The sequence below is a fragment of the Lissotriton vulgaris genome, chromosome 11, assembly GCF_964263255.1.
Source record: "Lissotriton vulgaris chromosome 11, aLisVul1.2, whole genome shotgun sequence".
NCBI lineage: Eukaryota > Metazoa > Chordata > Amphibia > Caudata > Salamandridae > Lissotriton > Lissotriton vulgaris.
The window spans coordinates 667,557,333-667,580,161 of record NC_141699.1 but is presented as its reverse complement, the minus strand read 5'-3'; the positions used below and the strand labels follow the sequence as shown (position 1 = coordinate 667,580,161).

At 46.4% G+C, this 22,829-nt stretch overlaps 1 protein-coding gene across 1 annotated transcript in view; it reads left to right on the top strand.

The window, feature by feature from the left end:
* The window catches only part of LOC147683308 (arf-GAP domain and FG repeat-containing protein 1-like), a 234,859-nt gene that overhangs the window by 189,206 nt on the left and 22,824 nt on the right, over nucleotides 1-22,829 (top strand). The window contains exon 3 of the mRNA XM_086942518.1: nucleotides 9,426-9,541. Coding sequence (XP_086798644.1) covers nucleotides 9,426-9,541 — 116 coding nt within the window. The remainder of the gene's footprint in view (nucleotides 1-9,425; nucleotides 9,542-22,829) is intronic.

Below are 22,829 nucleotides of genomic sequence, written 5' to 3'. Positions count from 1 at the left end.
TCAGGAGTCGGACTAGAAGAAGGATGAAGTAAGAAGCAAACAAATGAAAGTGACAAAGTTCATCAATAGTAAGCAGTTGACGGGTTGTAAAGCCCACTATACGTTTTTAGGAAACCCACAAAAGGTCTTTTTAAAAGCAAAGGCAAATGTGAAACCTTACAGAAATTCATAATGTAAAACGTTGTGCAGAAGCTGCTACAAAGGAGAGCATTGTTTCCCCCCCGATTTCTCAACTTAAGCAAAACTGTACAAATTTGAAAAATTCACTTTCCTCCTATGCCTCATTTCCCTAATGTCGAAAATGTAGAAGTGTTTTGGAATTTGAAAGGGTTTCAGGTGCACACCGAATTAGGATGCAAACTTAAAGAGAACCCAAATATTTTTTGGCATAGTAAGGAGCCAGTTGCTTTCTTGTGGGCGATGGCAACCTGTCTACATCACTCTTTAATAAAACATTGCTGATGACACTTTTGTCATGCTGTTAAAAGGGCACTGCGGAGTGTAGTCGGTGTAAAAAAAATATAAATGTACCTGATCTCTACTCTTCCATGTGTGTGTGTTTTAGTATAGTTATCTCTGACCTGCGCCTCCGGGAGGTTCACTGATCCTTACTCTTCCTCCTCCCCCCTCGTCCACGGGTGGGCTGCGAAGTGGCGTAGACGGGGGTTAGGCAGCTGCAGGAGTAAAGGCCGCAACCAGAGTTGAGGTAGCGCTGTGTGTGCTGCAGAGGACAAAATAACCCATGGTGAGAGCTGCCCGAATATATAGAAAAGAAAATACAAAAAAAGCAAAAACTGTAAAACCGACCCCGCTCCCGGTTAAAAAAAAAAAACAAAAAGGCACACAAAGGGCATTGATGGAGGAGAAAGTGTGAATGGCGCAGATTTTTTTTTTAATTAACATGGTGCCTGCTTCGCGCAGCATCCATTTAGCATTGGACGGGAGAAAGGAGCATATTTAAAAGTGATAGCCAATAGCAGGAGGGAGGGGATGCAGCTATAGCCCAGGGAGCGAGAGTTGCATGTTGCAGCGGTGACTACCATGCCATACTCGTCGCTGTAGCAGTCTCTGCAACTTCTGCACACGCAGCGGTGACATGCCCATCCCAGGTTACGGGGGAGCTGCTGCTGGTGACGCACATGCACACCGCTTTTGTAGATCCGATCCACTGCGATGAAAGCGCTGCGGCCAGCCGTGAAGCGGGGAGGGTGCATTTTGGATGCAAAGTACGAGACGCGGCAAACGAAAATAGAAAATGGTGCGCCCAAAACATATATAGCCATCAAGAATCTTTATTTCGGCAGAAACGGCCATAAAAACACAGATAAAAAATTGGCGAGCACGTCAAAAAGTCGATGGTACACTATCAAAAAAGATGGTCTTTTCTATATTAAAAATGGTTTTTCGTCGTATAGGAATAAAGTACAACTTTTGGCATTTTACCAAACCACATCAGGGGTTCCAGCCGGGTATTGCAGCAGAGGTCACCTCTCCGGGGAATGTCACTCAGCACCGGCGTGGACCAGATCTGCTTTTACCGAAGAAGAGGAAGCAGCAGCAGCAAACTGTGTCACCTGGCAGCAAGGCGATGGCCATCAGCAACACGCCCCTACTTCCGTTATCTACAGAGCGGTCATCCAGGAAGTGTGGCGCCGCCACGGCGGCTCGAGGTGCCAAGCCCCCAAACAGAAACAAGCAAGACGGAGGGAAGAGAGGGGAGGGGGGAGGAGAAATGCGACACGGCGCGAGGGGAGGGGGGAGGAGAAATGCGACACGGCGGGAGGGGGCGGAGGGGGTAAAACACGACGGACGTGCACGCGCATGTGACTTTTAAGGTCAATGCGCATGCGCATAAGCTTAATGCGCATGCGCATTGACCTTAAATTTATCGTGCACTGCAAGGAATCGCCACGATTCCTTGCAGTGCAGATAAAGTGTGGATAACTCGCAATACTCTCGCCTTGCTCGATGCGCATGCGCATCGACAACAGGCGAGACCTAAAAATAATTGTCATTTACAATACCAATAGCTCACACTTTCCTAATGCGAGACCTATTGGCAACGCCAGTGCTTGTTCACATTGCAAATGTTGAGTTGCGGTGTTCCGTCAGTTATCTCAGTGCATGTGGCATAGATGATGCACTTATTGAGGCTGAAACTTTGGGGGGGAAAAACTGTCCAGTCAGTATTGAGCGGAACTCATGTTATCTTGTTATAAGGTATGCTCATCATATCTGAGGCTAAAGAAACATTGTGTTGAAATGCTTTCTGAAGCAAGAATTACAAATGACATTTTTCATATCTTATCTCAGAAGTTAACAAGGTACAGGGTCCACTGCATTCAGAAGACATAAGGCAAGGCCAGGCAAGGTTCAATACATTCAGTTCAAAATCAGAAAACCAGGTTCGAAGAGTTTGTCTAAGAATGTGAAAAAAAATCAGAACTTCGCAAGTACTGTGGAAATGTTTTACACATGATAGCTCTAGTGAAAAACTTGGTATATGCTGTTCGGGAAGGTGATTGGGAAATGCACATGAAGGCTGTGGAGACACTGATTGCTGTGTTTCGCAAATTCGATTGCATAAACTACCTGAGATATGGTTCCTGAGGGTAGAAAAACTATACCTCTATAAATAATTCATCCAAATTAATTTTCTGGTGAAAAACAGAGAGGGAAAGTTCCATGCTGCGGCTCCTGATAGTAACTGGAACAAAGATCACAGAAAAGCTCCATGGGAATTGTTGGTCAGACACATAAAAGTGAATATGTTGCTCAATGGCAGCTAGTTTAACATGAGGTCCTTTCTATTTGCAGTGTTTTCAGAGATGACAAATTCAAAATTAATGGACCATCATGAAACTTACGTACTTGTGGGAGACGGGGATGTTTTAATAAACATGGTGACAGGCTTCTTCATTTCATGCAGCAGAAATGAAACACGTTTGAAATGACTGAGCTTATGTGACTATACAACTTTGTGATCAAACAATATGTGTATAACAATATAAAGACACATAAGAGTTTCGTCCAACCAGCCACTACGAAACAGGTTACAAAAAAATCTACATTCGCAAGCACATAGAGAGATGGCTATAGCAAAAGCAAGTCGTGAATTTATCAAGGACATTGCCGCAGGATCTTCGTCCTTCAAATGCATTATTTGTTGGAAATGCTGCAACCAAACCAGTGAAGCACAAATTCCTACAAGAGCACGAAAAAGAAACCATTCACCTGAATAATTTTAATTTGAAATGGTGTCCTCATTGAAAACTGCTGTTGTTGTGGACTATGATTTACAAAAAGGGGGGTGGTGATGAACAGAGTGTCTGAGTTAAACAGACCACTCTTACCCAGTCCAAAGATCAGGGCTTGATCCATCACCGTTATTTATCTCACTGCCCCATCCCAGCTCAGAACCTGGCTATATGCAAATCAGTCTGTCCCTGGCCCAGTGCATCATGGGAACAGGGCAGACCAAACTACCAAGCCAATTCTTCACCGGAAAGGAGACAAGCTACCGGGGACCGGTTTCTGGCATTTCAGCCTTCTTCGGCCCGGCTTGCTTGAATCCTGATGGAGCAGTGAGAAAGGGACTCATGTCTGAGTATACCCTGCCACACCTATAGTGGCCAAAAACGATTTACAAAAAGGGGGGTGGTGATGAACAGAGTGTCTGAGTTAAACAGACCACTCTTACCCAGTCCAAAGATCAGGGCTTGATCCATCACCGTTATTTATCTCACTGCCCCATCCCAGCTCAGAACCTGGCTATATGCAAATCAGTCTGTCCCTGGCCCAGTGCATCATGGGAACAGGGCAGACCAAACTACCAAGCCAATTCTTCACCGGAAAGGAGACAAGCTACCGGGGACCGGTTTCTGGCATTTCAGCCTTCTTCGGCCCGGCTTGCTTGAATCCTGATGGAGCAGTGAGAAAGGGACTCATGTCTGAGTATACCCTGCCACACCTATAGTGGCCAAAAACGATTTACAAAAAGGGGGGTGGTGATGAACAGAGTGTCTGAGTTAAACAGACCACTCTTACCCAGTCCAAAGATCAGGGCTTGATCCATCACCGTTATTTATCTCACTGCCCCATCCCAGCTCAGAACCTGGCTATATGCAAATCAGTCTGTCCCTGGCCCAGTGCATCATGGGAACAGGGCAGACCAAACTACCAAGCCAATTCTTCACCGGAAAGGAGACAAGCTACCGGGGACCGGTTTCTGGCATTTCAGCCTTCTTCGGCCCGGCTTGCTTGAATCCTGATGGAGCAGTGAGAAAGGGACTCATGTCTGAGTATACCCTGCCACACCTATAGTGGCCAAAAACGATTTACAAAAAGGGGGGTGGTGATGAACAGAGTGTCTGAGTTAAACAGACCACTCTTACCCAGTCCAAAGATCAGGGCTTGATCCATCACCGTTATTTATCTCACTGCCCCATCCCAGCTCAGAACCTGGCTATATGCAAATCAGTCTGTCCCTGGCCCAGTGCATCATGGGAACAGGGCAGACCAAACTACCAAGCCAATTCTTCACCGGAAAGGAGACAAGCTACCGGGGACCGGTTTCTGGCATTTCAGCCTTCTTCGGTTTGCCCTGTTCCCATCATGCACTGGGACAGGAACAGACTAATTTGCATACAGCCAGGTTCTGAAACTGGGATGGTGCAGTGAGCTAAAAAACGGTGTTGGATCTAGCCCTGATCTCTTGACTGGGTGAGAGTATTCTGCTTAATTCAGAGACTCTGTCCCTCACCACCCCTTGTTATAAATAATGTTGTTGTGGACTATGTCACAATTACGAATGGTCAGGATTTCATCCTGGCAAAACTTTAGAGAGGCTGCTGTACAGAAATCAAAGTCAGTGTGCACCTTGCAAGAACTGCACATTGTCTTTGACATTTTTTGTCAGAGAATGTAAGAATCGGGCAAATGTGTACATGTGGAAAAATTGACCTTGCCTGCATCAAAAAATCGACTTGTTTAACTGTGCAACTTGATAAATTCTGGTCGGCAACATCGAAGGAGATAACCTTGTAGATGTTAACTCATCAAAACATTGCTAATGCTTAAGTGAAAACTGAATTTCCAGTTATCGAAAGTGCAATGATTGTCAATGAGGATTTGGTGCTTGCAGAGATGTAGTCAAAAGGTACGGGCCATATTGTTCATGAACTAAACATCAAATTGGGGGAAGCAGAGCTTCATGTTCGAAATGGTTTCAATCGAGTCATTGTACTGTCAAATGATGTGATGCAATATTAAGTCAAGAATTATCATAGTTATGGATACGTTATGGAACTGGAGAGAAAAGGCACTTAATTCCTCTTCATATTCTGCACAAGAAACTTGACCCAGAAATGACCAGTGTGATCAGGGCACATATTCTAACAGGTGCTGAAACTTTGAGCAAAATTGGAACAAAGCTTGGAACTTAAACTGCTGAACCTGTGAAGATTTTCTAAGACAGAAGAAGAATGTGACTTTAAAGAAGTATCAAAATACCTTGTGCGCTTACGGAAAATTAGTTCGGACTGTTAAACGTTTGAAGATCTTCACTACAGTCAGTTCAAGAGATCAGAACCACTAAGTGACCTTCCACCAACATCTTATTCTGTGCATGGACACATGAAAAAGGCATTCTACTTGATCAGAAGATATTTAAATGTTTTGGATCATGCATATGTAGAAAAAGTTCTGTGTGAATTTGCTTGGAAAGATATAGATGGGGTGCTAAAACCTACAAAATGTCTAAAGCCTCTACTCACAGAACTTACATGTACTTTTGAAAACCTGCGTTACAAAAAGAAGTCGCTGTCAATATGCTCTTCTTAAATGTCAACCTTCTGCACTCATACCACGAGCGATTGCCAAAACAAACCATATAAATGTGTCTAAGTCCGCAGTGATATACAATTTTTATTTTTTCATATTCCGGTCATAAACATTGTTTGGTGTATGCATAAAAGTATTAAAAACCAATATTATTTGTTTCATTTTATATATGTCTCTTCTTCCTCTATTATAGCTGACATTTTGGAAAATGGCAGAAGGGTTGCTCTGAGGAGTTTTTTTCTTTCTCTATAAGACTATTTGACCCCCAAACCCTATGCTTAGGCACTCATCCTCCTAGACCTCTCTGCCGCCTTAGACACCGTCTGCCACCGCACACTACGCTCATGCCTCCACTCCGTAGGGATCTGAGACAAGGCTCTGGATTGGACCACCTCCTTCCTCTCCGTCAGAACCCAGAGCGTCCGCCTCCCTCCATTCCAAAGCCTCCGAGATCTGCGGCGTACCCCAGGGATCCTCCCTCAGCCCGACTCTGTTCAACATTTACATGGCCCTGCTCGCACACGTAGCCCGACAGCACGACCTCAACATAATCTCCTATGCCGACGAAACTCAGCTGATCCTCTCCCTCACCAAGGACCCCATCACCACCAAAGCCAACCTCCACGAAGGAATGAAGGCCATCACCGACTGGATGAAGACTAGCCGTCTGAAGCTGAACTCGGAAAAGACGGAAGTCCTCATCCTCGGCTCCAACCCTTCAGCCTGGGACGACTCCTGTTGGCCGACGGCACCGGGGGCAGGCCCGACACTCACCGAACACGCACGCCACCTGGGAATCATCCTCGACTCAACGCTCTCAATGACCAAGCAAGTCAACGCCGTCTCCTCCTCCTGCTTCAACACCCTCTGCGTGCTCCGCAAGATCTACAGATGGATTCCAACAGATACAAGAAAGACCGTCACCCAGGCCTTCGTCAGCATCAGATTCGACTACAGAAACACCCTCTACGCGGGAGCCCCAACCAAGCTCATCAAACGACTACAACGCATCCAAAACGCCTCTGCACGACTGATCCTCGACATACCACGCCACGGCCACATTACCCTCCACCTGGGAAATCTGCACTGGCTCCCCGTCAACAAGAGGCTATCCTTCAAGCTCCTCACCCACGCACACAAGTCACTCCAGAACATCGGCCCAGCGTACCTCAACAGACAGCTCTCCTCCTACATCCCCAACCGCCAGCTACGCTCCGCCGACCTCTCACTCTCCACCGTCCCGCGCATCCGAAAAACAACCACCGGTCGGAGATCCTTCTCCCACCTAGCCGCCAAGACATGAAACACCCTCCCACTGAGTCTACGACAGACCCAAGACCTGCTGACCTTCAGGAGGATACTCAAGACCTGGCTGTTCAATCGGTAGCGCCCCCCACCCAAGGGCCTTGAGACCTCACTGGTATGTAGTGCACTTTACAAATGATTGATTGAATGAAGTATATTGGTTTCATGGTCCCTGAAATATGACGTTATCACTCCAGCACACCCGCCATTTAAAAAAGTCATCCAGAAAAATTCGGCCTGGGTCAGCAATGTCTACCCAAGCTAAATTACTTCTCTAATGATTCAAAAACATAAGTCAAGAATGAAACTCTCTAGACAACCATTTTTTACGGAGGTATATCAGGGGTCCTGGATTACTAGTTGTTCTGACATTGGTAGAGGTCTGCGGAGCTGTTTGGGTTTGCCATTATGATGAAACCCTTATTTTACTAGAAGCTGAAAGGTTTCCATATTTTACTTTTTCCTTTGGAATATTATATATTTTATTTTACTGCATTTTGTGAAATAGTCCCAAATATGTAATATAGATTTATCAAAATAAAATTGTAACTGATTGAATCCCTCCCTGCAACTTGAAATCTGATTGTCCAGTTGGATTCTTACCAACTTCCTCTTGTGTGCAAATAAACTCCTCTTGTAAGCCAGGTACACAAGTCCACCTATTGACTTTGAAAAGCTTTGTGCTCCAGTAAAGAGAAAATTAATAAACTAGAGAATAGAATTTCGACTAGCCCAACAACAGGAGCAGAGGTGCGTTTAAACTGAAAAGACCTGCTTTTGGTTAAACCTGATGCAGAAGGAGGTACATTGTCTGGCTTGTTTAGAACATTTCTTGGCCCATCTACGCCATTAGCCACCTGTGGGGCTGCAACACTGACTGAAGTTAATCTATGGCTCCTGAGAGAATACCCAAACATTGTATCACTTATCTGCCAAGTGAGTAAGACAAAACCTCAACAAGGTTATGCGGTGGACCCTTGCTGTAGACATGGACTACCTAAGGCTCTCTTCCTCCCTGGTACAAGCTCCTACTTTTGTCCCTTGGGAAGCATAAGCCTTTCTGCACTTGATTCTCTGCATTACTGGACGTTGTGATGCGTAACCGCTGAAGGTCGCACCATCTCAATATCTATACACCCCCTTATGTTGTGATGATGAGTGTGGTTTATGCCTGTCAACCCAAGGCGTACCACCCCAGAGACACACTGCTCTCAGACATAGCCCTTTTGCTGTACACCATTGATCTCAGTCACCACCGAAAATTGCATAAGACTGTACTGAACACTGAAAAGAGCACTCTGCATTGCTTGTGTGTACATCTTGCTGACCATGCACTGCATCACATAAGCAACACCACATTTGCTGAGTTTGCTAATGCTCTTTGATTCCTCACATCCTCCTGCATATTGCTGTTTGGCAGTCCGTGATGGCAACAGTATTCTGAATATTATTGAAAAGTAATGAAAATTAGTAGAAATATCTATTTTCCAGACAACATAGTTATTGTGCAGTATCTTTATGCTACTGGTATCTGATCTGCTCACTCTACCCTTAAACAGTTAGCTCTTACTGTTCTAGCTTACTACCACATGAAAGTCAAAGCTCTACAAAACGGAAGGACTTGGCAAGTCAGTGAAATCACTGCAAGTAATAGTTTTAAGACAATCAAGCTATCAAACTTAGAAGAAAGAATGGGACTGCTGGCTTAATCAGGATTTAAGCTAACGAGTTCCAGGTCAGCCCATATCAGCACGGCATGCTTAATGTGCAGATCTCTCCTGCCACACAGTGGTAATAAGCCTCAATGTAGTGGTTGAAGTGCACAGAATCTTCATGTAAGTGCCAACCCCACTGCCTAGGCTGCTGCTGACCCAGTCTACACACAATCTTTCAAACAATATACATATTTAGTTTACCTTTACTGTTGCATCAGCCATTTCAAGCAGTTTACATATTTTGTTTGCCTTTACTGTTGCCTCAGCTGCTAAAAAAGCTGGAGTATTTTTTTTTGATGTCAGAAGCTATGGCCACACACTTTTTATCTGCACGGTAAGTTTGACTCCGACTCCGAGATCCCTCTTAGGAGCTGGATTTCCAGAGACTGTTTTCTGGGTGAGTGCTTGAACTGAATTTAGAGTTATTATTGGCCCAACAGCCTCGCAAGTATGTGCGTTACAGCTAGAACATAATCTTTCTGATTGTCTTATATCAGAAAGAACATTAACTAAACGTTACTAATGTATCTTCTTTTGATAGTTTTACTCTCTGTTTTTTCCAAGGTCTGTAAACAAATTTGGCTTGGGTTATTTGATGACCGATCATCAACAATTCCAGACTTTAGGGATCCACAGAAAGTGAAAGAATTTCTGCAAGAGAAGTATGAAAAGAAGAGATGGTGAGCGAGACATTGCTTCCTTTTTTATTACAATTACTGTACAGTTAGTGGCTGTGTGTATTGTTGTATTTGGCAAAGTAGTACATTATGTGAAGCTTTCAGGTCACATCATTTATCAGATCAAGACATAAACACAACCAATGCTGGATTTTGTGTTAATTGTAAGTGCGCAGGTTTGTTTTACAACTTTAAATCTGTCACACAATCTCTGTAAGCATTAGGGAGAATATATTAGTGAATTGCCAGATGATTTAAAACCAATACCATTCGATGTTCGCTCTTTTAAATAGTTATGGAAGTCTCCTATGTCTTAATATTCTCTGAAAAGATAGACCGTATAATTTTGGTAGGTAGCCCATGTTTACCTGCCATGCTAAGCACACACCATGTGCTTCCCACAGCCCACTTCAGAGTGTGAGATATAAACCTGTGGGTAGATTGTGCAATTCAACAAACCTCAGGTAGGTGAATGGCTTGCAGAATTGAAACACATTTTGTTTTTGATTTCGGACTTTACTGCGCAGCTGTCACTATACCTAATGTGATCAAAGGGAAAAACGCAGGTTCGAGGCATGTGGGCTGCTGAATTCATATCTGTGCATAGATCGCCGCCTAGTGTTGGGTCCGGATGATTGCACATTGTTGTCCTGGAAGAGTCTTCGAAGTATCACGAGATAGGTGGCTCCTCCCCTGGACTACAGTGCGCATGGGCATCCTCTCCATCTTCAGATTGTTTTTTTCCGCCATTGGCTTCGGATGTACTTTCTTGACTCCAGTGCGGAATCAATATAAATTCTTTTTGCAAGGCCAAAAGGCCTTCGGGCGTCGGTATTGTCTCGTTCGGTGCCTAGTACTCGATCCAGTTCTTCAAACAGGACGTCGAAGGCCGTTTGCCTTTTCGACACCAAAGGCCCAACAACGATCGACGATGGAACGAAGCCCGTTCAAGAGATGCCCCGTCTGCAACTCCAAATACCCGCACATCGATGTGCACCCGGTGTGCAATAAATGTCTATCGCCGGACCACGACGAGGTCAGCTGCATGGCCTGTTCAAAGTTCCGGTCCAGGAAAACGCTTCGGCTTCGACGCTCCGCACGACAGTCAGCACAAAAAACGGCGCCCGACCCGGAGAACATCTTTGAGGCCGAAGACGATGAGGGAGTCGATGAAGAGGATCCTGACCAGCAGTCGGACCCTGCGTCGGAGCACGAATCAAACTACGATGTGGACGAGGAAGAAGACTACGTCCATGAGGAAGACTTCGTCGAGGTAGGAGACGACGCAGAGGCCATCGGAGCCGTCGGTGACGACTCGAGCGATGAACAAGGCCCGCCCGCAACTGCGGGCCCCAAAACTGACACTGTACTCTCTACAGCTCAGGTCGCGGCATCGCCGAAAGGCCTTAGCCAAGACCTTAACCCACATTCTATAGCCCCGCATCAAGGCCCGGCTAAGAATACTTCTAAAGAGCCATCGGTCGATCAACCAATCTCAATGGCGAAATCGAAACGGATAGATGGAAAATCGAAACTGAAACTGCTAAAGACAGTACTCTGATCGACGGCCTTGGATTCGTCGGCGCCGATCAAATCAAAAAGTGTCATCGACCCGTCGGGGTCACAAGGGGGCGTCGACCCGAAGAGCGGGGCGCCGAAGCCTGTCTCTACAGTCAAGCACGTTGCGTTGATGCCGTGGACGTCAACGTCCAAACATCGCGACACTAGCAAAGGACTCAAGGCTAAAAAGACTGTCGATCCCAAGCTTACAGCCTCCAAGCCTCTGTTGAGCAAGGCTTTCGAGTCGAAAAGCAAACCTGACCCGAAAGAGCATATCGCGTCGAAGCAAAAAAGTATGACTGCTGCGCACCAAGAGCTCGAGTCGCCGCAAGGCCGTAAACCAGCTAGTGATCAGGCAAAGTCGGTCGGATCGAAGACCGCGCCACCCTCGAAGAAGGTCGGATCGTCTCCAATGCCTGCGCCAACAATTACATTTGGACTACCCCCGACCGCTCAACCCAAAGCGTTCGACCCACAAAAGAGCACCGAGACGCCCAAACAGGTATCGGTAGCTTTAAGGTCTCAGTCCATTCAAGAGGATGTACTGTTCCAGCCACCCTCCTATGACAATCAGTCGAAGCTGTTCATCGACTCGGATTCTGGCAGACTCACCATTCACAAAAGGAAGATTGCTCCAGAACATCCTTTAGAGTCATACAAAATCCCTCTCAAAAGGAAAAGGGATTCTGCCACCTCGCCTGTTCATTTTGAACCTGTGGAGGACTATGCCTATTCTCCCACACGCATCAATGAGGATGTGGGGGAGGGATACAATGAGGATGAATTCACATATCCCGCTGACACAGATCAGGAGGAACCTCAAACCTGGATTGACCCGGATGAGCCACAAACAACTCCTGACACTCAGTCTTACACTGTCAAAACCTCGCCTACTGAAGATACGGCGGCGTTTAACGCACTAATTGAAAGGGCAGCCAATAACCATGATGTGGAAATGCACGCTGACCCAGTGGAGGAAGACTTTCTGTTTGATACTTTCTCAACTTCTGAAAGATCAGTAAAAACATTACCTATGCTAAAGGGTGTCCTTAAACCCGCTACTGACATTTTTAAAGAAACCACCAGGGCAAGGGTGGTAAACCCAAGGATTGAGAGGAAATACCGGCCTGCGCCTGTGGACCCTACTTATATCAGGGGCCAACTTCCATTGGACTCCTTGGTGGTGGCTAATACTTGCAAGAGAGCGAACTCTCAGACAAGTGGTGATGCTCCTCCTCCGGACAAAGAATCCAAAATCTTGGAAGCTTCTGGCAAACGTGTAGCTGCTCAAGCGGCTAATATTTGGAGGATCTCAAACTCACAGGCCCTATTAGCCAGATATGATGGGGCTCACTACGACACGTTAGAGCAGCTACTACAACACCTGCCTGATGCTTATAAAGAGGGAGCAGAAATGCTCATACAGGAGGGGAAGCTAATTTCCAATGCATCCATCAAGTGTGCGCTCGATGCAGCAGACACAGCAGCTAGGGCCATCAACACTAGTGTGATGCTAAGACGGCATGCCTGGCTCCGCATCTCTGGTTTTAAACCAGAGATACAAACAACTCTGCTCAATCAGCCGGTTAACCCTGACTTTCTTTTTGGTCCTGATGTAGACACAACCCTTGAAAAGATTAAGAAAGACACTGAGACAGCAAAATCCATGGGGGCTCTGCAGTCACAACAGTTCAGGGGCGGTTCCTTTCGTCACTCCGGTAACAGGGGAGCCTCTAGAGGTCAAGCATCACAGCAAGCCCAATACAACCAGGGGAGCACGCAGGCCACCTATATCAAGAACAACAGGGGTGGATATCGTGGGAACAGCACCAAGGGCAGAGAACGTGCAAATAATAATGCCAGATCCTCCGCCACCAATAAACAGTGACGCCTTGTCACTGCCCCCAGACCATTTAACACCGGTCGGGGGAAGACTTCAGCAGTTCCTGCCAGTCTGGGAAGGCATTACCACAGACAGGTGGGTGAGACAACTTATACAATAAGGCTATTGTCTGGAACTAACCTCCACTCCACCCAACATACCCCCAAGGCACCGTCCTATTTCTGCAGAGCACATGCACTTATTGCAGCAAGAAGTACTCTGCATGCTGCAAAAAGGGGCCATAGAACTCGTGCCTTTAGAACAGCAGGGTACAGGGGTGTACTCACTGTACTTCTTAATCCCAAAGAAGGACGGGTCTCTCCGGCCCATTCTAGACCTCAGACCCCTGAACCAGTACATCTTGCCAGAACACTTTCACATGCTAACTTTACAGCAGGTTCTACCATTGCTCAGTCAGGGGGACTTCCTAGCTACCCTAGACCTAAAGGACGCATATTTCCACATCCCCATTCACCCAGGACACAGGAAATATCTCAGGTTCACCATAAACAACCAGCATTACCAGTTCAAGGTCCTGCCTTTCGGGGTCACTACTGCCCCCCGGGTGTTCACAAAGTGCTTAGCGACAGTGGCTGCGCACCTTCGGAGACAACACATCCATGTCAATCCTTATCTGGACAACTGGCTTGTCCAAGCAAAGTCAGCCCAACAGTGTGCCAGTCACATGTCCCGCACAATTCACCTCCTACACAGTCTAGGATTTTCACTAAATCATCCAAAATCACACCTTCAACCCGCACATGTGCAACAGTACCTAGGTGCGACAAACACTCAGACGGCAGCAGCACAGCCAACCCCTGCCAGAGTCAACAGCATGCAACTGCTGATTCAGAAATTCAGGCCCCAACACTCACTCCCAGCGCAAATATTTATGCAGCTGATGGGTATGATGGCCTCCTGCATCTTCATAGTCACACACGCGAGGCTACACATGCGTCCCCTTCAAGAGTGCTTAGCACGACAGTGGAACCAGGCTCATGGACATCTAAAAGAGCTAGTGTTGGTGACCGGTTGTGCATACAACTCTTTGCATTGGTGGAACACAAAAAACCTTTGCAGGGGACGACCGTTCCAAGAGCCTGTCCCACAAATAGTGCTGACAACGGACGCATCTCTCCAGGGCTGGGGAGCGCATGTCCTCCATTATACCGTGCAGGGACTATGGACAACGCAACAGCAAAGGATGCATATCAACCTGTTGGAGCTGATGGCAATCTTCATGGCAATGAAGGCATTCAAATTGCATTTGTGCAACAAAGTTGTGCTAATCCGGACGCACAACATGACTGCCATGTATTACATCCAGAAGCAGGGAGGCACACTCTCTCAACAATTGTCTCATCTAGCCCAGAGCATGTGGAAGTGGGCCATTCAGAGGAACATGTTCCTCATGGCGGAACATCTCCCAGGCAAGGACCAGATGGTGGACCTGCTCAGCAGGCACAGCCACCAAATGCACGAGTGGGAGATACACCCCTCAGTGCTGCAACCATATTTCCAGCAGTGGGGTCATCCAGAGATAGACCTATTTGCAACACAGAAAAACGCAAAATGCCAAACCTTCGCCGCCAGGTTCCCACACCCGCAGTCTCAGGGCAATGCGATATGGATGAACTGGTCAGGCAGATTTGCGTACGCTTTTCCTCCAGCACCGCTCATCCCGCTAGTGGCACGCAAACTGCGACAACACTCCATTACGCTCATCCTGGTTGCTCCAACGTGGGCGAGGCAGGCGTGGTACACCACGTTCCTAGAACTTTCAGTGGTGCCTCACCAACGACTGCGCCTCACTCCCAGTCTCCTCACTCAAAGCCTTGGAGACATTCAGCACCCAGATCCACAACAGTTGAGCCTTGCAATATGGCTCCTGAGGTCATAGAGTTTGGCTACCTCAACTTGCCCCCTGATTGTATGAACATCTTCAAAGAGGCCAGGAGACCTACAACCAGGGCATGCTATGCGGCCAAATGGAAGCGATTTGTCATTTACTGTTCCAATAATGACATAAATCCGCTGGATGCGTCCACGCAAAACATTATCTGTTATTTGCTACATCTATACAGATGCAATCTGGCATATAGTTCCATTAGGATACATTTGGCTGCTATGGCAGCTTATCTTCAAAACAGACAGCATCTTTCTTTTTTCAGGGTGCCAGCCATTAAAGCTTTTATGGAAGGACTCAAAAGAGATTCCTCCCAGACACCCTCCTTCACCTGTCTGGAATCTGAACGTGGTTCTCACCAGACTAATGGGACCACCCTTTGAACCTCTTCACTTTTGTGAGATACAGTTTCTAACATGGAAAGTGGCTTTTCTAGTAGCAATCATATCGCTACGAAGAGTTAGTGAGCTACAAGCACTAACTATTCAAGAGCCTTTCATGCAGGTTCATGCTAATAGGGTAGTGCTGCGTACAAACCCTAAATTCATGCCTAAAGTGTTGTCGCAGTTCCACATTAACCAAACCATAGAGCTGCCCGTTTTCTTCCCAAATCCAGATTCAGTGGCAGAACGAGCACTGCACACTTTAGATGTTAAAAGAGCTCTCCTGTATTACGTTGACAGGACAAAAGATTTCAGAAAAACTAAGCAACTGTTTGTTGCCTTCTCTCCACAACACAAAGGCTACCCCATTTCCAAATCAGGTATAGCCAGATGGATTGTTAAGTGCATACAGATATGTTATCAAAAGGCTAAACGCACTTTAACAGTTCCCCCCACAAGCGCATTACACACGCAAGTTAGGGGCATCCATGGCTTTTCTAGGTAACATTCCTCTAGAGGATATATGTAGAGCAGCCACATGGACCACCATACATACATTTACCAAACACTACTGCGTAGATGTACACTCCAAACAGCAAGCTGCTGTAGGACAGGCTGTTCTCAAAACTCTTTTTCAGATTGCTGCAGCTGGCACGGGCAACCACCGCTAAGGAGGTAACTACTATTTATTCTATGCACAGATATGAGTTCAGCAGCCTACATGCCTCGAACGGAATATGCTACTTACCAGTATGCATCTGTTCGTGGCATGTAGGGCTGATGACATTCATATCGCCCGTCCTCCTCCCCGGTGCCTGTCGCAGCTGTAGCACTCAGAATCATTCTCAGGCATGGTCATCACTTACTGTATTACACTCTATCTCTGCCACAATGGCCAAAAACAATCTGAAGATGGAGAGGATGCCCATGTGCACTGTAGTCCAGGGGAGGAGCCACCTATCTCGTGATACTTCGAAGACTCTTCCAGGACAACAATGTGCAATCATCCGGACCCAACACTAGGCAGCGATCTAAGCACAGATATGAAAGTCAGCAGCCCTACATGCCAAGAACAGATGCATACTGATAAGTAGCATATTCCTTTTAGGAAGCACTGCATAAAGAGGGGTTTTGATCCTGCCAACATGTTGATCACTTTGACTACAATGATTGGACAGTCTTTGTGCCCCTCCGCAGAAATTGCTTGTATTGTACTTGTAATGACTTCAATTATCAATTGGGTGAATGAGAGTCCACCACAACTAATAACGTCACTAACCTTTAAATTTAAACCTATTAAGTCCTGGCAATTGTGTCGTAATTTAAACCTAAGCAAAATGCCTGTTAACTATGTCACAGAGCAGACAGGTTTATCTTAAAGAAAGCATGTAAAGCAGTTAGAAGTACCAAAAGAGTTAAGAAGTCAGTCAGTCAAAAAGCATTGTTCGGCAGATAGCCATAAAAGACAGGACTTAAATGTGAACAAACGGACATACATTTAAAATAGTAAAATGATAAAACAGTTTACGGTTAGCATGATTTGAGTTAAGGTCCTTGAATTCACTTTTTATATAACTCCATATTGGCACTGAACAAAACAATACATGTAATACATGTAATACGCCATTTATACATCTGATATAATTCTAAGATTAAAATAAGATATAAAAACAGTTGAATTCAAAGATTTTTCTGATTTTGAGAGCTTGACAGACAGCCTAAAACAGAGGAACATCACCCTACAGAATTTAAAAGTTGGAGGCAATGCAAACAGATAATGTGAGAGCTAGAGCCAAAAGAGCTCAACAACGGCCTTAAAAAGTTCAGCCTGGGCTGAATCTAAAAACCGCTTTTCGTTTGGTTGAGCTGTCACAAGGACAAGGTGGTAGACTGTGAATCCTTGTTCCCTGCTTGGGGTGAATTACCAGAAAGGGCAAAGAGCCTAGTCTCAAACGGGTTAAAAAGAAACTATGTTTGGGTTAATAACAACCCATATTTGGGTAAATATTGCTCTAGTGACAATCTGGAGAAGGACTTTTCAGTTTCAAAGGTTTCGAAATGAATTTATTTCGCCAACTCCCTGAAGTATCAACCTGATTAAAAGAACATTTTGGGATTCATAGTTTTCTGTATGTGTTAATGGTGTTCGTATATCCTTCCTTGGTGTACTATTCCTCTATTATAAAACCATTACAATATGAGATGAATATCTGGATGAAATGGCACTTCCAGATATGCAAAACCTTTATTTAGAATGTTGCTTAGGTATTCTCCTGGCTAATCTCTCATTGAGGTGGTTTGAATTTAACAGATAAGAGTAAGGAAAGAGTGCTTGCTTTTGTGTGAATAAAAAGAAAATGAGAATGTTACAAGTCTTATTTTGTACAGCAAACTATACTGTCAGGGTTTCACAACTTAGGAGATGTTGAACTGTATGGAGTGGCAAGGCAACAATTTGAAAAACAAGCACTGGCGTTGCCAATAGGTCTCGCAGTAGGAAAGTTGGAGCTATTGGTTTTGTAAATGACAAAGCACTTTAGGTTTTTAAAATGAAAACAAAAATAAAAGGCATTATTTGCAATTGTAATAGCTCCAACTTTCCAAATGCGAAACCTATTGGCAAGTGCTTGTTTCCACGTTAGTAGGAGCTGTAAACACTGGTGGTCCCGTGTGGGGTGGGGGGCAAGTCCTTACTAGCTCAGCTCATTAAAACCCAGGTGAGAGGAGGGAGCGTACAGCACGAGTGAGAGGAGGGAGCGTACAGCACGGGTGAGAGGAGGGAGCGTACAGCACAGGTGAGAGGAGGGAGCGTACAGCACGGGTGAGAGGCTCGTGAAGGGGTGCTGGCTCAATCTACCAAAGGTGGCTAACAATGAGCGAGTCTGCTGCCCGGGGTGTTGTCGTGTGCTTTGGGCGAGTAGAGTGGCTTTGAAAAAAGTATTCTGTAGACAGAAGTACACAGGTCCCGAGGACTCACATGTCACGCGCACATAGGTAAAAATGTCTCACCAGCGGGTAAACTACTCGAGCAATGAAAGTCACCCAGATTCATCGGACGGATAATCGTTTAGGGAGAAGTGTCTGCGTGTGCTTTTGAATCTGTCTTTGTGTATTGTGATAATGTGTTGTGGATTGTGTCTGTAGTCTTAACTTCAGAAGTGGTGCTCGCCCAAACAATCAAAACACAGCTCAACTATCAGACATATGCATAATCCACACCAAGGTACACAATTTACTTACATGAGCACATGAACATGTATTTCTCTTTACAATACACGTTTACAAATCTAGGTTTCACTTAATGTCCTTGAATTGCCTGTTTGTGTATTCCTTTGTGTGTCTATGTGTGCGCCAATGTGTCTGCGTACATAAGTTTGAATGTCAGGGTGTATTTGTGCGTGATTGTGTGTGTGGGCAAATCGATTTTTCTGTATGCGTGTTTGTATTGCATCTTTCTGTTTGTGCGTCCGTGTGTGTCTGCGTACTTACGTTTGCATGTATTGTGGGTGTGGCAGTGTGTATTTGTGCGCGACTGTGTGTGCGGGCGAGTCTATTTTTCTTTACCTCTATACATGCCTGTATGTGTGTCTTTCTGGATGTGCGTCAGTGTGTGTCCGAGAACTTAAGTCTGAATGTTTGTGTGTGTGTGTGTTTGCCAGTGTGTATTTGTGCGTGTGGGCAAGTTTATTTTTCTGTGTGTGTTTTATTCGTGGTTGTATTGCATATGTGTGTGTGCATTTGTGCTCCCGTGCGTGTCAGCATACTTAAGTTTGAATGTATTTGTGTGTGAGTCAGGGTGTATTTGTGTGTGACTGTGCGTGTGGGGAGTCTTTGTTTCTGTACCTGTTTGTGTCTCTGTATTGTCTTTCTGTGTGTCTATGTGTGGCAGTGAGTGTGAGAGTACTTTTAAATTTGACTGTATATGTATGCCTGTCTGTGCGCGTGCGCTTGTATGTAAATGAATGGAACTAAGTATATCCCAGTTTTTTGGGATGGGATTCCCTAGGTCGCCACGTTGTAACGTTAAACAGCGCACACAACAAACCAACATTTCCATGTGTAAGCAGGGCAACATTTGCAGTGGTAGCTGGTAGGGAACGGTGGAGGCAGGGCGGGGGAATGTGACGTCAGGGAAACTGATACAGGAGGGAAGCCGGATGGGGGCGGGAGAGCCTGGTGAGGGGGCGTGAATGCGCGAGGGGAGGCGTGTGAGTACTTTTAAATTTGTCTGTATATGTATGCCTGTCTGTCTGTGCGCGTGCGCTTGTATGTAAATGAATGGAACTAAGTATATCCCAGTTTTTTGGGATGGGATTCCCTAAGGTCGCCACGTTGTAACGTTAAACAGCACACACAACAAACCAACATTTCCATGTGCATCGTAAACTGCTGCCTCTATAAAACCCGAAGTGCCGGTTTTCCTGCGTGTTTGTTTCACGCACTAGAGTGAGTTGATGTCAGTGTGGAAGTTCCCGTATTTTTTTTAACGGCTCCATCGTCGTGCAAGTGAGGCGCAAATTTATAAAGCACACGGAGAACGTGCGCTCCTTACTACACAAAATACTACTTAAATTCACCGACCAGTCCAAGCAGGGCAACATTTGCAGTGGTAGCTGGTAGGGAACAGTGGAGGCAGGGCGGGGGAATGTGACGTCAGGGAAACTGATACAGGAGGGAACTGAAAGTAAGGCCGGCCGAATAATTAGGGGAGGAGAAGCCCTTTGATGTGCTGTGCTGGGCGTGAATGCGCGTGCTTGTTTGCTCACGTGATTCACGTGAACTTCAAGAAAACCGCAGCTGAAAGCCCTTGGTTTGACGAGGATTTTGCCGACATGAATTCTCGCTCCGCTCAATGCGCTTGCGCGCATTGATAGGTCGCGAGACCTAATAATATCTAATAGAGACATCTAGCTGCCGATCCTTACCTTTGAATTTCCTCCGGTATCGGACTGGATCCGGAAGATTTTTTGTAAGTAGTACCATTGCGCGCCGTAGCATTGGTCCACTCTTTGTGGCGCCATCCACGTCACCTATATAGGAAAAACCTTGGTGCACTGACGTCAGTTTTTTTTTTTTATTTCGCGTCCCCCAGCAATGATCCGAAAGAAGAGCTATCCTTCTGTCAGTTTTTGACAGGATTTTTCCTACGTTTGTCGACCTTTTTTGAGGTATTTTCCTCCTGGTGTGTCGAGGATGACATTGTGGAAGACTGGATTTAAATTCAGGAGCACCTGTCACTGCCTCATGTCAGTGACTGACCTGCACCTTGTGTGTTTGTGGTGTCTGGAGTGTGACCACACCTCAAAGTTGTGCTCCGACACGTGACATAGGTTTTGAGGGAGTGGTCCATGGAGCTGCTAGAAGCCTGAGATGTGACTCAGCGGAAGTCCCAGTCCTGCTCCAGTCTCGGGACCGTTCCAGGAGTCTGAAGTCCTCTTCGTCCCATTCAAAATCTTCCTTGCACTCGGCTAAGATGCACAAAAAACACCAGAAGTTGAAGCAAGCTTCGACATCTCTTCGTCAGTTGGCTGACGCAACAAAGGAGCATCAGCATTTGAGGCGTTGTGCCTTTGAACCTGAGCCTGGGCTGACTGCACCGCTCCAGTTTCCCGGGAGCCGGAGCGACCCTGCTCAAATTAGATTTTATGATGCCTTGAGTCACATTTTTATTTACAACAAGGGGTGGTGAGGGACAGAGTCTCTGAATTAAACAGAATACTCTCACCCAGTCAAGAGATCAGGGCTAGATCCAACACCGTTTTTTAGCTCACTGCACCATCCCAGTTTCAGAACCTGGCTGTATGCAAATTAGTCTGTTCCTGTCCCAGTGCATGATGGGAACAGGGCAAACCAAACTACAAAAGCCAATTCTTACACTGGGAAGGAAACAAGCTACCGGGGACCGGTTTCTGGCATTTCAGCCGTCTTCGGCCCGGCTTGCTTGAATCCTGATGGTGCAATGAGCAAGGGACTCACATCTGAGTATACCCTTCCACGCTTAGGGTGGACAAAAATATTTACAACAAGGGGTGGTGAGGGACAGAGTCTCTGAATTAAGCAGAATACTCTCACCCAGTCAAGAGATCAGGGCTAGATCCAACACCGTTTTTTAGCTCACTGCACCATCCCAGTTTCAGAACCTGGCTGTATGCAAATTAGTCTGTTCCTGTCCCAGTGCATGATGGGAACAGGGCAAACCGAAGAAGGCTGAAATGCCAGAAACCGGTCCCCGGTAGCTTGTCTCCTTTCTGGTGAAGAATTGGCTTGGTAGTTTAGTCTGCCCTGTTCCCATGATGCACTGGGCCAGGGACAGACTGATTTGCATATAGCCAGGTTCTGAGCTGGGATGGGGCAGTGAGATAAATAACGGTGATGGATCAAGCCCTGATCTTTGGACTGGGTAAGAGTGGTCTGTTTAACTCAGACACTCTGTTCATCACCACCCCCTTTTGTAAATCGTTTTTGGCCACTATAGGTGTGGCAGGGTATACTCAGACATGAGTCCCTTTCTCACTGCTCCATCAGGATTCAAGCAAGCCGGGCCGAAGAAGGCTGAAATGCCAGAAACCGGTCCCCGGTAGCTTGTCTCCTTTCTGGTGAAGAATTGGCTTGGTAGTTTAGTCTGCCCTGTTCCCATGATGCACTGGGCCAGGGACAGACTGATTTGCATATAGCCAGGTTCTGAGCTGGGATGGGGCAGTGAGATAAATAACGGTGATGGATCAAGCCCTGATCTTTGGACTGGGTAAGAGTGGTCTGTTTAACTCAGACACTCTGTTCATCACCACCCCCTTTTGTAAATTGAGTCACATTTTTAGCAGCCCAACCTCTCTGGCTTACCTTTTGGACCCCGCACGGATGGAGGGAGCCTTATCTGGATCCTCACCAAGTGCTCTGGCCCCTGTGGGCCCCCATGGATCCGGTCATGGAACCCACCAGAACAAAATGCTAACAGTGCCAGCCCCATTGTGATCCCCGATGCCAGAGCCGCGTTGACAGACGCAGATTTTAACGCTGACAGGACCCCTGTGTCCTAGGTCAGAGTCTGAACCCTATTCTGAAGGAGTAGGCCTTGAGTGGAATGGGAGGAGGTCACTGGACCCTTTAGAATACCAGTGTGGGCAGGATATGGACTGGTGTGGGGAAAATACTGGAAACTTCTCCAGATACCTGCATGCTTTCTCCACCTACCACGGCTATGGAGTAGGGAGCTACATATACAATGATGGTGCAGAGGGCGGCTGAGGTCCTGGACCTTCAGGTGCCCTCAGTGGAGGTCAAGACTAACATCTTGAGGGAGGTGCTGCAACCGGGAGTCTTCTCCTCTGAATCCTTACTCCCATTCAACAAAACCCTCACTGATGTCCTTCTGGGATCCTTGTCCAAACCCTGCACAGGGGCTCCAGTGAATTGGAAGATTGCCTGCCACCAGCACACCACTCCACTCGAGGGGCCCTAAATTTCCTCACCCAGCACCCTACCCTGGAGAGCATGGTTGTCCAAGTCTTCACTCCCATGGTATGTTACCTGCCCCTCCCCTGACAGGGAATCCAAGAGGCT